This window comes from Cercospora kikuchii, assembly GCF_019650295.1.
Source record: "Cercospora kikuchii DNA, contig_00004, whole genome shotgun sequence".
NCBI lineage: Eukaryota > Fungi > Ascomycota > Dothideomycetes > Mycosphaerellales > Mycosphaerellaceae > Cercospora > Cercospora kikuchii.
In genome coordinates this window covers 3,572,056-3,585,670 of record NW_025408585.1, presented here as the reverse complement: position 1 = coordinate 3,585,670, position 13,615 = coordinate 3,572,056, and the positions used below count along the sequence as shown (strand labels likewise).

Below are 13,615 nucleotides of genomic sequence, written 5' to 3'. Positions count from 1 at the left end.
ATCGGTACTCTGCTTCCGCATGTTCGGCAGCAATCCACCCGATATCTCTTCTCCTGCAATCCTCGTGTTGTGGAGGCAAAAGACCGAGCATCGTACTTCAAGTCCTGTCTGTGTAGGTGGCATACTTTCAATTGGCATAGTAAGTGCACGCAGACGTTGCAATCCCTCTTTCCTTGAAGCTCTGCTGTCGTTCCTGTCCTTGAAATGGAGCATGAGAGACTGCTGTCCGCCGAAGACATATCCCAGCACAACACGCCCCACGATTGCTGGGTCGTGATCGATGGTAAAGTCTGGGACTTTACAGACTTTGCTCCAGAACATCCTGGTGCACCAGAAATCATCTGGAAACACGCCGGACGCGATGCTACCAGCACATACGCCGAAGTGCATCCCTTCTCGCTCATCCCCAAAACGCTCGATCCATCGAAGTGCAAAGGGCTTCTCGACCGCACGACAATCACCGCCGAGTTTCAGAAGCCACCTCCGACCGCGACTCCCGAGCTGCAGCTCCATGAGAAGCCCCCCTTGAGCGCGGTGATCAATGCCGACGACTTCGAAGAGATTGCCGAGAGGACAGTGAGTAAGAAGACATGGGCCTTTTACTCGTCTGCAGACACAGGTTGCTACACGAGAGACCGCAATAAAGAGTACTTTAGCCGCATCTGGTTCCGCCCACGTCTGTTACGCGATGTGAAAAACGTGAACACTTCCACTACCATTCTCGGTCATGAGGCCGGCTTGCCCATCTTTGTCGCTCCTGCTGCAATGGTGAAGCTGATACATCCGGATGGGGAGAAGGCGATCGCGCGTGGCTGCGTGAAGGAGCGAGTGCCGCAAGCAATTAGCACCAATGCCAGCTTTCCCATCGAAGAGATTGTGCCGAGCATAGAGGCTGGCGCACATGCCTTCTTCTTCCAGCTGTACGTCAACAAAGACAGGAAGAAGAGCGAGGAGCTGTTGAAGCACGTGAAGAGCTTGGACATCGACACAATCATGGTGACCGTGGATGCACCGATGCCGGGAAAGAGAGAGGCAGACGAGAGGGTGAAGATGGATGAGAACTTGAGCACGCCCATGAGTGGGCAAAGGGGTTCAAATGACAGAAGAGGTGGTGGCATTGGCCGGTTGATGGGGGGATACATTGCTCCTGATTTCACGTGGTCGGAATTCGCGTGGCTGAGGAGAGCTTGGCATGGAAAGATTGTCGTCAAGGGTGTCCAGTGCTGGCAAGACGCGAAGATGTGTGCTGATGCCGGTATGGACGGAGTGCTGCTCTCGAACCACGGTGGTAGGAATCTAGACACTTCCCCGCCTGCCATTATGACACTACTGGAGTGCCAGATGAACTGTCCGAGCATTTTCTCACAGCTCGAAGTCTTGGTTGATAGTGGTATTCGCCGCGGGTCGGACGTGCTCAAGGCGCTGTGTCTAGGTGCCACTGCTGTCGGTTTGGGGAGACCGTTTCTTTTCGCAGCGAACTATGGAGAGGAAGGCGTTGAGCATTTGATCGACATCATCAAGACGGAGCTGGCGACTGCGATGGCGCTTGTCGGCATCACTGATCTTGGACAATGTCATGCCGGTCTCGTCAGCACGCTCGAGCTCGATCACCTCGTTTCGAGAGGCGAGGCGCATCCGTACGCGACAGGGCGCAGACTGCGAGGTGAGCAAGCACGGCTGTAGCACAGTCGCTTCCACTTAATTTATTCCTTGTTCCCGCCTGCCGCAGAATCAGATCTTGGTCCGTTCGGCAGTGCGCTGCCACACAACTTTACCGTGGCACTTCACTTCACCTTAGCTTCGTTCACGTTCGACAACGATCAAAGCGCAGTACAGTACAACCACAAGATACATGCGGAAAAATAAAAGGAGTAAATGATACGATTTCCACACCACAAACCTCGCTCATTGACGACTACATGATCTATGAATCCGATCGCCGGGTATTCCCATCTGACCACGGACGCTGTGATGGATATATTGCCCACTGAAAATCTCTATCAAGTTGAACCCGTGCCAAAGATGCGGAACCCACTGAGCCAGTGCCAGAGACACCGGTGTAGACACCAGCCGAGCAGCGCAGAACGCTTGCAAAAGACTGAAGTCCGTCTTCATGCCAGACATCAGCCGAGCACAAAGTATGCACTCCGAAGACTGATGTCCTCTCGCTTTTCAGACATCAGCCGAGCAGCAGGAAGTGCTTGCGAAAGACTGATGTCCGCCTTCTTGTCAGACATCAGCTGAGCACAGAATATGCACTCAGCAGACTGATGTCCTTTCTCTGTCAGACACCAGGCCAGCAGCAGAGTATGCGCTCAGAAGACTGGTATCGACCCATACATGCGACTCGAGATTGACAGTGGCTGCCTCGTGGAAGCTTCAAGATGGTTGACCACGACCACGGCCGCTCTGACGACCACCTCTATCGCCACGACCTGGTCTACCACGTGCAGCAGTCAAAGCAGCGCGACCACCTCCTCTGCCACCCCTGTTGCCACGACCGCCATTGTCGACTCCGCCGCCGCGGCCACGACCACGACCTCCGTGCCCGTTTGGAGGTTGAGTCTGCTGTTCGACATGAGGCGGCTCTACGGCTTCGGCCCCGCCATTGCTGCGGCTGACCAAGGCGTCCACTTGTTGCCAAAGTTGCTGAAACTGGCTTACAATGCCTGGCAAACTCTCGTTTCGGACGAAATTTTCCAGTTCGTCAGCCTTTGCATAAGCTGCAGTAGCATCCTGGGAGCCTTCACGAAGTTGACGATTCTCCTCCAACAGGCGACGATTCTCCTCCAACAGGCGACGATTCTCCTCCACCACGTGACGATTCTGCTCGACGAGAGACCTGATATTGCCCACGTAAGCCTGCACCTGTCGGCAGGTATCGTCCCAGTTCGAACTGGCCTGGTCGAACAGACCTTCAAGAAACGGGCGGGCATACTGTCTGGCGTTCGCGATGTAGACGCCCTTGAGTTCACCTTTGAGCTCACCCATGATCTCAGTACTCATACGGACGGCCAGCTGGTCCATATCTGTCTTACGCACGAACTTGGCCATGCTACTTGTCTGCAAGGCTCGCAGTCGCTCAAGGTTGTCCTCTCGCAGGTCGCGCGCGATGTTTTGCACATTTACTCGCATTTCCTCAAGATGTTTGGCTCGCACCCTGTCGTCATGGTCCTTCACAAGGCTTTCGAGTTGCTCTCGAAGCGATACTGGTGTCTTGAACCAATGCGTGCCGGGTCGCAGATGGTGGGATATGCGATCCGTGCCCTCGGAGCCATCGCGTGAAGTGGGATCAACTTGCAATGCAGCCCCATCTTCTGGTGCGGTCTCGTCGAGAAATTCCGCCGCATCGGTCCAGTCCACCTCACCTGACGATTCTGAATCATTTCGTGACCTCGTGGCGTCCTTGTATCGGGCTCCTTCGGGGGAGGGAGCTTCTTCGCGTGGCTCAACCTTTGTGCGCGGTGGAGAGACCTCTCGATCAGGTAGGGTTTCCTGCCCAAGGGGGCGCTGCTCCGGAACCTGCGCGTTAGTTTCATTATCATTATTGTTCAACTCACGCTTCTCATCGTGAGCAGAGCCCTTTGACGACATCTTCTTTGCGCGAGGCGTCTTTGATTGTCAAAGTTGAGGGAGACGTTGTGACGTTGAATGGAAGTTTTGTTTGTATGCCCAACGGCGGAACCCGCAGAGCCGCCACCGCCACAAACACCGCCCTCCGCTCTACGCGCAGCAATCTCAATTTCCAAATTTTGCCGACGATGCCGCTGATTGGATCCGAACGGACGCATTTCCAAAATCGAATTATCCGCACTACGAAAATCGCAACGCCGCACTGCGCATCAACGACAGCACTTCGAGTCCGCATCTGCATCTTATGAAGTCACTAGAGCCACGGACCGCACTAAACGTCAGGCTGAATAGTTCGCGACTCGATATGTCTGACCAGATCACTTCCTGATATCAGAGCTGCAACATTCGTTTCTTCCGCCAGTGTGATCTGTTTGGCCGTTTGCAGGAAAGTCATCAGCAATGACAGCCTTACAAACCGTCATTGGCTTGCACTTCTTGCACGGCATGGGCCGAGTTCTACTCCTGCTCGCGCGCGTCAAATTCTTGGTGGCTGAATGGCCCAGCTCCCCCTGCGGCATCGAGATGGTGTCGACATGCTCATCAAAACCGATGAACACTGCTAGAGAACAGTTTGGATGCATTTCGACGGCATATTTCGCAGTTTGCTCTTTGCTTTGGTGGAGCATGGCTCTCTATCGTGATGGTCAGAGAAGAGATGAAGTTGGGAATCGCGGACCGGCTGGGTCCTTGGCCTTGGCTCTCCGCGCCGAGACTCACACTCCCACACATTGCGTCTGCAAACGGTGAGCACTCCAGAGTCTTGTACTCCACTCTGAATGCATCGACTTGAGGCTGGCGCCATCTACACACACTACTGGACGACTGTGATCTGGACTTCAACAGTGAGATCCCTCGTAGTCGCAGCGGCGTGGGCCAGGCACAATCGCCACGAACTGCGACTTACCAGGCGGATCAACACGAGACTCTCATCATCGAGTTCTGGGGCCCTTCAATACACAGCAGGTTTGCTAATTGACCGTGGCGTCCCGGCGTGGATCCTTTGATCCTGGCCAGCTGCAGCGAGACACGCAGCACCCCAGCAAGTAGTCAATATTGTCTCTACGTGAGTCAAACTCGAAGCATGGCATCTCTCCACACTGTACAGCTGCACTCAAGATGAGAAGTGTGAGAAAGCTGCCTTGTTCGGGGATTCGGACCAGATTTGATGCTTACTGTAGCGTAGCACTCGATGCTCCCGCGAGTTGTCGACGCTCCCCCCACAAGAACCAAGCTCAAAGGGAAGTCTTTTCGGGAAGTTTACGATTGCTTGCCATGGTATATCACAGGCGGTATGCCTTAAGCTGTACTTCTGGATCCGTCCTACTACAGCGAGATACCTATTGGTCCTGCAAATTGTCAACATCGATACGAAATGCACCCATGCAACTGGAACCTGCGGAGACTGCCTGTCACACACCACAGGCGAACCTAGGAACAATGCCCAGATCCGAGTCGCTCAGCACTGAAGTTCGCTGACAAGCAGTTTCGAGCCGCAAAGCTCGGAGATATTAGTTCTCTCAGGTCGAGGACGGTATGCAGCTCGGCCTTTCGAACCAAAGCCGCGGGCCAAGCAACGTTCTGCCACTTCATGCACATTTGCTTCCACCCACGGTCCCACTCTCGTCACTGGAGGCGGAGGAGGAGTGCACGATCGTCGCCAGGTTCCAATATGATGTTCGCGCATCCGTGGCAGCCTCATGGAACTACACTCGGCGAGCTCTGGCACTCTCTGGGCTCTCTTGACTTTGACCATCGTCAGAGAGACAGCAGCGTAGCCACTATTGCGCGGCCTCGGTATTGAGCGCATTGCGTGTCTACTGTCGCTGACTGCGAGATATGTACGACAAAGCTCATCGCTGCGCAAACGACGGACGTTCGCTTCCCTTCCGCAGCCATATCCGCGCAGACTTTCTCCAAGTGCTCGGAATGCAAATCACCGTTCATTGGGGGCTCACCCACAGCACGTGAGATGTTGCAATGCCTTGAGAAGCATCTTCATCACTTATCGCATGCCGAGAACCGCCGACATCTGGCCACACTGCACAGTCATCGGATGAGTGCTGTTCCATTTATGGCGCTCCTCAACAAGTATCCTGCCGACTCCGCATCAGGTCAAATATTTTGATTGTCAGCGGACCGCGACAATCTCGTCCACCCGGCAGACCTCAACACATATCCTCGTGCCGTAAGCTTCACTCAATTAACAAGCACGGATGTGAGCCTGTGCGGTCTTGTCTGCCTGGCAGCTGCAACATCGTGACCGCGTGTCAGTCTGGCGATGTTTTCCCGGACTTTTGGAAACTCCACAGCTCTGCACCTTGTTTCAGACCAGCAGCAACGACTGCCTTCTACGCATATTCTTGAGGCACGGTAGAAACGAGCTGTATCGATTTGTCCGCACAATCTGGCTGACGCTTTGAAAACGCTCTGGATACTGAAGTTGCAATCTATTCGGCCACTTGACAGCGTCCAACAAAGCATTATCTTGAAGACACCGGGAGAACTGAGCGCCACTTGGAACTAATCTCGCTTGAACTTTGATACCTATGACCGCTGCTGTTGCGTAGGCATCTCACTCGGCTAGCAATCACTTGTGTCGACAGAGTTCTCTAATTACATCCCTCATCACCATCAAGCAACACCAGAGCTGCCTTAAAGTGCCCTTTTGAAGGTCAGCGCACGTTGACATGCATCCAGGTCGCTCTTCCACGATGTGATCTTTAGAGTGCCAATTGCAAATACGCAGCCGTGATGTTCGAGATTCGACGGCACTCGTCCCAGACACGCGATGCACCCTCGAAATTCTTCGGGGACATTCTTCGGGTGCAAACGACCGAGGAGAATGAGCGACGCCCGTGGATCCCGCGCAAACCGTTCGATAACAAAAAGTATCAAACAACAGTTCTCGCCCGCCGCTTCTTACCGTGGCATCACACAATTGTAAAATCAGCATCGTTTTCTCTCCGACCTAGACTTTTCCAGTGCCATCTCACCATTGCCTCTTCGAACTGCCGGCTTTTGCAACCACGGGCTCTTAAATAGCCATTTGTGCAAATCGCCCTGCGCTTGTATAGCTGTCCCCAACGCGCCGGCGAACCAGCGGTCGCCTCAAATCATTTGCTCTCGTCATCCAATACTCGACCTGCACGCGAGCTGCACCGAAACAGCCCTATGGTTGCCTCAATTCCACGAAGTCTGGCCGCTTCCTCACAATGCCGTCTTCCAAGTTGCACTTGGCAACTTCTACCGCAAGTACGTAGTTAGCTATCCACCTAGACGCTAGGTTTAACTGCTGCAACTTGTCCGATGCAGATAATCAAAAGAAGTGAGCGAGGAGCATCTCTACATGAAAACCCCTCGGTTGATGCTAACGATAATGGCAAAAGGAAACGCCCCCAGCAGGAATCGAACCTACGGCTTCCAGTCTGCAAGTATCACGAGCATGACTAAGGGTTCAACACCTTAGCCTTGATACCCACAGTACTGCCTGGGCTGTGTTGGCCACTACACCACAGAGGCAGCTATTTCCGCCATTTGGAGAATTGACAGGTATTTTTTGCTTTCTGATTGGCCATGACCGTCGAATTGCGGCAAATAACTCCTTCAAGGTTGAATAGAATGGCAAAAGGAATAGTGGAAGGCGGAATGCCCTCGGTAGGAACCGAACCTACTGCTGTTAGTACGCAAATATACCATAGAGGTTCTGATGCAGCGATAGCCTCGAAATACCCCGTTCGGGGCTGGCCGGAAATACCTCCAGCAATTGATAGGTATTTCTCGCCTTCCGATTGGCCGTGAACACCAGAAGACATGGGCGTTTGTCTGGCGACTGCTCAGTATTGGCTCACAACGCACAGGGGAGCAATGCCAAGCTTCTGCCCTCCGCCACCAACTCAAACAAACAACTGACTCTTCGCACTCTCATACAGCTACACAACCACACCAGCACGCACAGCAACGACAGCAGCAATGGCCTTTTGTCAAAGCTGCAGACAGCTGTCTCTTCCATGTGTTTATAATGATAATACTGACTCCTGCTCGCAGTGTCAACAGACGGGCGTTCAGTGCCAACCAGCGAGCGACCCGCGCCTGCCTCAGGGATGGCAAATGGCCTTCGATCCGATCACTCGACTGCAGTACTACATCGCTCCGTGGGGCTCGGTTCAATGGGAGGCGCCATCGCCGTCGTCACCGCAGGTGCAGCCGCCCCCAGCTCCGCTCCGCCGCGACATCCTACCTCGCGGCAATCAAGCTCCTCGAACTGCAGAAGAGTTCGCATTGCGGGAGCGAGTGGCGCATCCTCAGGTCGAGCCGCCACCAGCCCGGGGTCAACTCAACTTGTTGCCTCGTGGCAACCAGGCTCCTCGAACCGCGGAGGAATACGCATTGCGGGACCGAGTGGCGCATCCTCCGTCTAAGCAGTGATGGAAATAGGATTCGGGCGTGAAGCTGAGATTCACGCGTGGCGGCCTTGAGTTCTCAGATGGTATGGCACGAGCGAAGAGGGCAGAACTGTGCTCTTCTCGTCGACATTGGCGCAGGCTGAGCTGGTCGCGAATCCGAGCGCGCTCCTCCTGGCGACGACTGGCGCGGTTGAAAAGAAGGCAGGGCAGCAGCGCTTCAACAGCGACTTTCGGCCTCCTTTTCAGAGAACTGCATAGCCACATACCAACAATTGCGCTGTACTTTGTGCTGTGCCTTTCATGACTCTCTCTCCTTTGAACGTGAGGTGGCCCCGAGGCTGTGTTGTCGTACATGTTCATCTTGACGTGGGCTCCGCGATGCAGAATGTGCCACAGCGACATTGAGCCGTCCAATCTTTACCAAATCTCACGCACAAGCGAGTTCGTCGATCTTGCTATCGCAGTGAGCGATGTGGCCAGATTCAACGGTCTGTGTGGAGTGAAGACTATTGTAAACAGCCGTTGCGCCTCCTGACGCAGGGTCGGCACGCTAATGCATTTCCCCAACTTTTGGACATTAAGCTTATTCAGTGCTGCCAATTGCAACAAACAATCGTCGAAATACCTGACACCATTTGGCTGAACGCGAGGGATCTGCTTCACGGCCTAAATATCACTCACCAGACGCAACGAACCAACGAACCATGCCCTTACCGCACGGCATCGAAGCTCATCAGACAACAATCTCGGCCACCTGCGCCGCGCCCCATGGTGACACTGCACGATTTTCGGATCGTGTATAGGTCGCTGCATCGTGCTGTCGTTTCAATATATGGGCATCCGGAGACGGAACGCGTCGAGCGAGGGGCTCAACAACATATTCTGTTCACGGGAAGCTGTAATTCGGCTTTATGAAAAGAGCACAAGACACTTCAGATTCTGTGGAGTGCCTGTCCATGCCGACTGCTGCCACGCGCGCTCTGTGGATTCATTGCCACAGATCTGTGGAGTGCCTGTCCATGCCGACTGCTGCCACGCGCGCTCTGTGGATTCATTGCCACAGATTGTCGACAGCATTATCGGTCGACATAAAGACTCGCTATCTAACTCAATTTTACTGCGGCTGGGCACAAGCAAACCATCTTCTCGGCACCAGAAACTTTGCTTCTGCCGTCTGGTTGATGAAGAGCGGAGTTTCAGCAACACTTTATCGCTCACGGCTACACATCGACTGTCAACGCGGCATCAACTTCAACGCACTTCGTCGACAGCAGCGCACTTGCAATGTTTGACCTCACCTAAAGGAGCTGGCAGCGGTGTACGGCTGCAACATCGCCGCAAACAAAGGCGCAAAATACAGCCTCTCTGAATGCTCTGCAGCTATGCGGGCCACGCCGGGATGTGATTACGCTCGCGCCCGCCCGCGCCGCCTCGTTTTCTTCAAGAAGAAATTGGCCGATACAGTATGGAATCTTCCAGTCCCTTGCCGCAAAGTCCAAGATTTCAACGACGCCCTTTCGTGATGCTGGCTCTTCCGATAACTGGCTGTCAACCTCAACCGCTACCTCTCATGATCTCGCTTCAACTTCAATATCGGTGGCCGCTGCTGTTGTGCAGGCATAGCACTCGGCCGGCAATCACCTCTATCGACCGTCACCACAACCAAGCAACATTCGAGCTGCGTCAGCACACGTCTTCATGGATCCAGGTCGCTGTCCCACGATGCGATCTCTGGACTTCCTACGCTCAACCACACAATGCACTCTCGTGGCTTTTCGGGTGCAAACGACCGAGAACGATGAACGCTTGAGTCTACGGCGCCCGTCATAGGGCCACCGCTGCAATTTTGTCGAAAACGATGACGTAAGTCACGGCTTCTTCTCAGCTGCAGATATCTCCACACGACTGTATTCGAAGTCAAAAACTCTATTCTGGTTGATGCACGCACCGCAGACATCTCTTCAAACTGGAAGTCCCCAGCAGAGATCAGAGTGTCAAAACAACTCTCCTGCAGCCGCTCAACGACTATCACACTTTGCAGCACAGCTCTGCCCATTCGTCCATCAATAATCATACCTCACGATTTCGATTCTTGTGGCCACAGAACCTACTAGCATAGCCTGCGAACGGGCATTCGCTGCACGTCGAGCACTCGTCACCACTACAGCTACAGCTCGCTATCAAAACGTTGCGCTGCGCTTTCAGTAACACAAGCATACTACGCAAGGGCATCACTCCCAGTGAGTCGCATTCTCATCCTTTTGTAGCATTGCTGTTCCAGTGCTAATCCCAAAATGACTCACAACGCATTAGGCGCAGGGTGCTTGATGCAGCGCCCGGTGGCATGCTGGACTGCGACTGCGGTGCTCGAAGAACAAGTCTCGAACATGCTTTTCATACAGCGAATTCAACCCTCCATCGACCGGCGACACTTCATCGGAACAGCGGCCTGCATCATTTGGGTACTGATACTCCTGGAGCCCTGTCTCCACGGTATTCCAACTTTCACGACATGTCCACTACTGCTCCGCTTGTCGCGATCCCGGTAACGCGCACGACTCAATCGGACGACGGTCTTGCTGGGTTAGAGCGCCGCAAGACCAGTCTATTGGAACGCGATGTCGCCAAATGCGGACTGGACGATCTGCTCCCTCGGCCAAGCTTTACAGTTGCGGTGAGTCGGTTGTAGCACGCGGCAATCACCCAAACTTGCGCTGTCTCTGCTTACTTACTGAAAGCGTCGCCTGCTCATTCTCGTACAACTCGTCTGCGATAGCAAGAGTTGTTGACTGCGCCTCCTCGACAACATTGGTCGATCGTCCGGTCAACGTTACGAGCTCAAGCGCCAGCGAACTTTCTACGTTCACAGCGAAGTGGGCAGATGCCACAGAAGGGCGTGAAATCAGTGGATCATTGCCTGCGTGTCCTGATCTCCCTCGCATTGAAAGATGCCAAATCTGCTGCTGCGCCCACTTTTTCGCCTCCACAACGACAGAGCTGCTACGCTGGCACACTGTAGATGACAGCTGTACAAACAACCCGAATCACAACGAGGCCCGCTTGCTGTCACTGCTTCGCTTTCCCGGCAGAACTCACACGAACCCAGAGTTGTAGTAGAGGCGACCGCTACCTTGCAAGAAGAATTCTCGCCGGGGTTTGGAATGCCAACTCTGCCTGTTAGCCTTAGGACCAACATATGCCGCTGGTTACAATTGGCTAGGTCATTCTCAATTGATAGGGCGTAGTGTCGACACAGCATCACACTGGCCAGAATCTCAACGATACAATGTCGATACACAAGCTCAACGGGTTCCGATGCATTATCATGCCATCCTCACTCAGGGCTATCACACATTGATCTGGTTCGTTGTAATATCGCAGTTTCCTCTTCGAGGTCGTCTTTCTGTATGCTTTGAGAGTTATGTCCGGCAGTAAATTTGGAAGTGCCGTTCGATCTGCTCAAAACTTTCAGCACTTACTGTTTCAATATACAAAAGCCATAGGCAACCTCGCTTCTAAAAGTGGGGGCTGCTACAAAGATGTGCGGACTACCTAAAGTCATGTGCCGCCCTCGGCCACATTAGCCCGCACTCGTGCACTGCTGTCCGCACTCTCTCGCACTCGATAGTGCATGATTTTGAGGCGTATTGCAATTGTTTGCCGGTCCACTTTCGGATTTGCTAGTTATAGGGAAGATGTGCGGACTACTACACGCTCTGGCCCTAAGCGGTACAGTTGCCCGCACTCGCGCAGTCCTGCCCGCACTCTTCCGCACTCGCTAGCATATGATTCTAAAGCGTTTTGAAATTGTTTGCCGGTTCACTTTCGGACCTGCGGGTTATCGTCAAGATGTGCGGGCCACCTCCTAAGCGGCATAGTAACTTCAAGCGGCACATTGACCCGCACTCACGCAGTTATGCCCGCACTTCCTAGCACTTGCTAGCACATGATTAGAGGGCGTACTGAAGCTGTTTGCCGGGTTGCATTTGCATTTGCTAGGTGCAGGGAAGACGTGCGGACCTACGCCTGTATTCTGCACCCGAAGGCATATTAGCCCGCACTCGCGCAATCCTGCAGGCACTCTCCCGCACTTCCTAGCACACGATCTTAAGACGTATCGAAACAGTTTGCCGGGTTGCGTCTTGTGAAGTGCCGGCGTCTTGAGCTATGTTGCGGCATGTCATTCCGCACTCTCGCAATCTTGGCCGCACTTTTCCGCACTTCCTAGCACATGATCTTGAGACGCGTTAGAACGGTTTGCCGGGTTGCGTCTTGTTTTGCGGGCTAAAAGTGTGAAGTGCCGGCATCTTGGGCCATGTTGCGGCATGCCACCTCACACTAGAGGACGCTTGGACGATTCCTCCAGCATATGCTAGGACGTAGTTCTAAGGCAGATACAAGTAACTTCCCAGGTCGACTGTAAGTTTGCTAGCTGCATAAGACATATGCGGTCCTGCTAGGCAAATTTGTGGCCTGCGAGCCCGCACTCGCGTGCTCCCGCACACTGACCCTAGCACTTTTCAGCATAAGATTCTAGGTCATGTTGAAGTGTTTTGCGGGGTTGTATATGGCTGTGCCGGGTGTCTGCCGGAAGTGCTGCCCTCCAACCGATTTTGCAGCCTCCTAGCCCGCACTCGCGTACCGTTGCTCGGAATTCCCCGCACTTCTCAGCAGATGCTGCTCAGATGCGTATATTGTTTTGGCGGGGCTCTGTGTATGTTTGCGGGGTGTGTGGCAGAAGTGCGGACAGCTGCTGCTGGCCCTCTCTGTAGCACATCGACCAGCACTCACGCAGCACTGCTCCAAACCATCCGCACTTGCTAGCACAACATTTTGACACGTACAAAAGTTGTTTGCCGGGTCCCATATGAGTTTGCCGGCTGTCTTGCCAAAGTGCGGGAAGACTGCACGTATTTCGGGCACATAATTCGCAAACATGCACAATCGCGTCTGAGGCATTGCCCTTCACGATAGGAAGTCTCGAAGCGTCCAAGAAGAAAGCCAAGGATCGAGCTTGTGTTTGCTGGTTGCGTAGCAGATCTGCGGCATCGCGTGGGCTGCTCTGTATATATGCTAAGTGGGTGCATATATCTCTCCCGCAGACACGCGAACCTGCACCGAATGACCCGCACTTCTTGCAAGTACGTAGTAGAACTACAAAGATTTGTTTGCCGTGCCGGGCTTGTGTTTCCTAACGTTTGCGGGCGACTGTGGAGGTAGCAGCTGGAAACCCTATACCGCAGCCGCAGACACGTAATCCTTTACCAAACTAACCGCACTTCCTTTCAGCACTCGAGAGAGTCGTATACAGGTGTTTGCCGGGCCGGGCTTAAGTTTGCCGACCTGTGCGGGCATGTGCGGACGAGGTAGCTAGCCTAGTAGAACGACACCACGCCCGCACTTACCCAAACCTACGCCAAACCACCCGCACTTTTTCAGAATATATAACAAGGTTACGGAGAGCTGTTTGCCGGGTCGGGATTGCCTTTGCCGTCTTATGCTGGCATGTGCGGACGTGCTAGCTGCAAAGTGGTAGATTGGCACCGCACTCGTTTACGCACTTCGGCAGACATATAGAA

The 13,615-nt window shown here is 53.7% G+C and overlaps 2 protein-coding genes across 2 annotated transcripts; one reads left to right on the top strand and one right to left on the bottom strand.

The window, feature by feature from the left end:
• Positions 1-204: 204 nt before the first annotated feature.
• CKM354_000761400 (uncharacterized protein) lies at positions 205-1,683 on the top strand (the record flags this gene model as incomplete). The annotated part of the gene is made up of 1 exon (XM_044802968.1): positions 205-1,683. One exon carries the CDS (start codon positions 205-207, stop codon positions 1,681-1,683), a length of 1,479 nt encoding a protein of 492 aa, XP_044658903.1.
• A 696-nt stretch (positions 1,684-2,379) lies between these two features.
• CKM354_000761300 (uncharacterized protein) lies at positions 2,380-3,594 on the bottom strand (the record flags this gene model as incomplete). The annotated part of the gene is made up of 1 exon (XM_044802967.1): positions 2,380-3,594. The coding sequence occupies one exon, from the start codon at positions 3,592-3,594 to the stop codon at positions 2,380-2,382; it is 1,215 nt and encodes a 404-aa protein (XP_044658902.1).
• Positions 3,595-13,615: the final 10,021 nt, after the last annotated feature.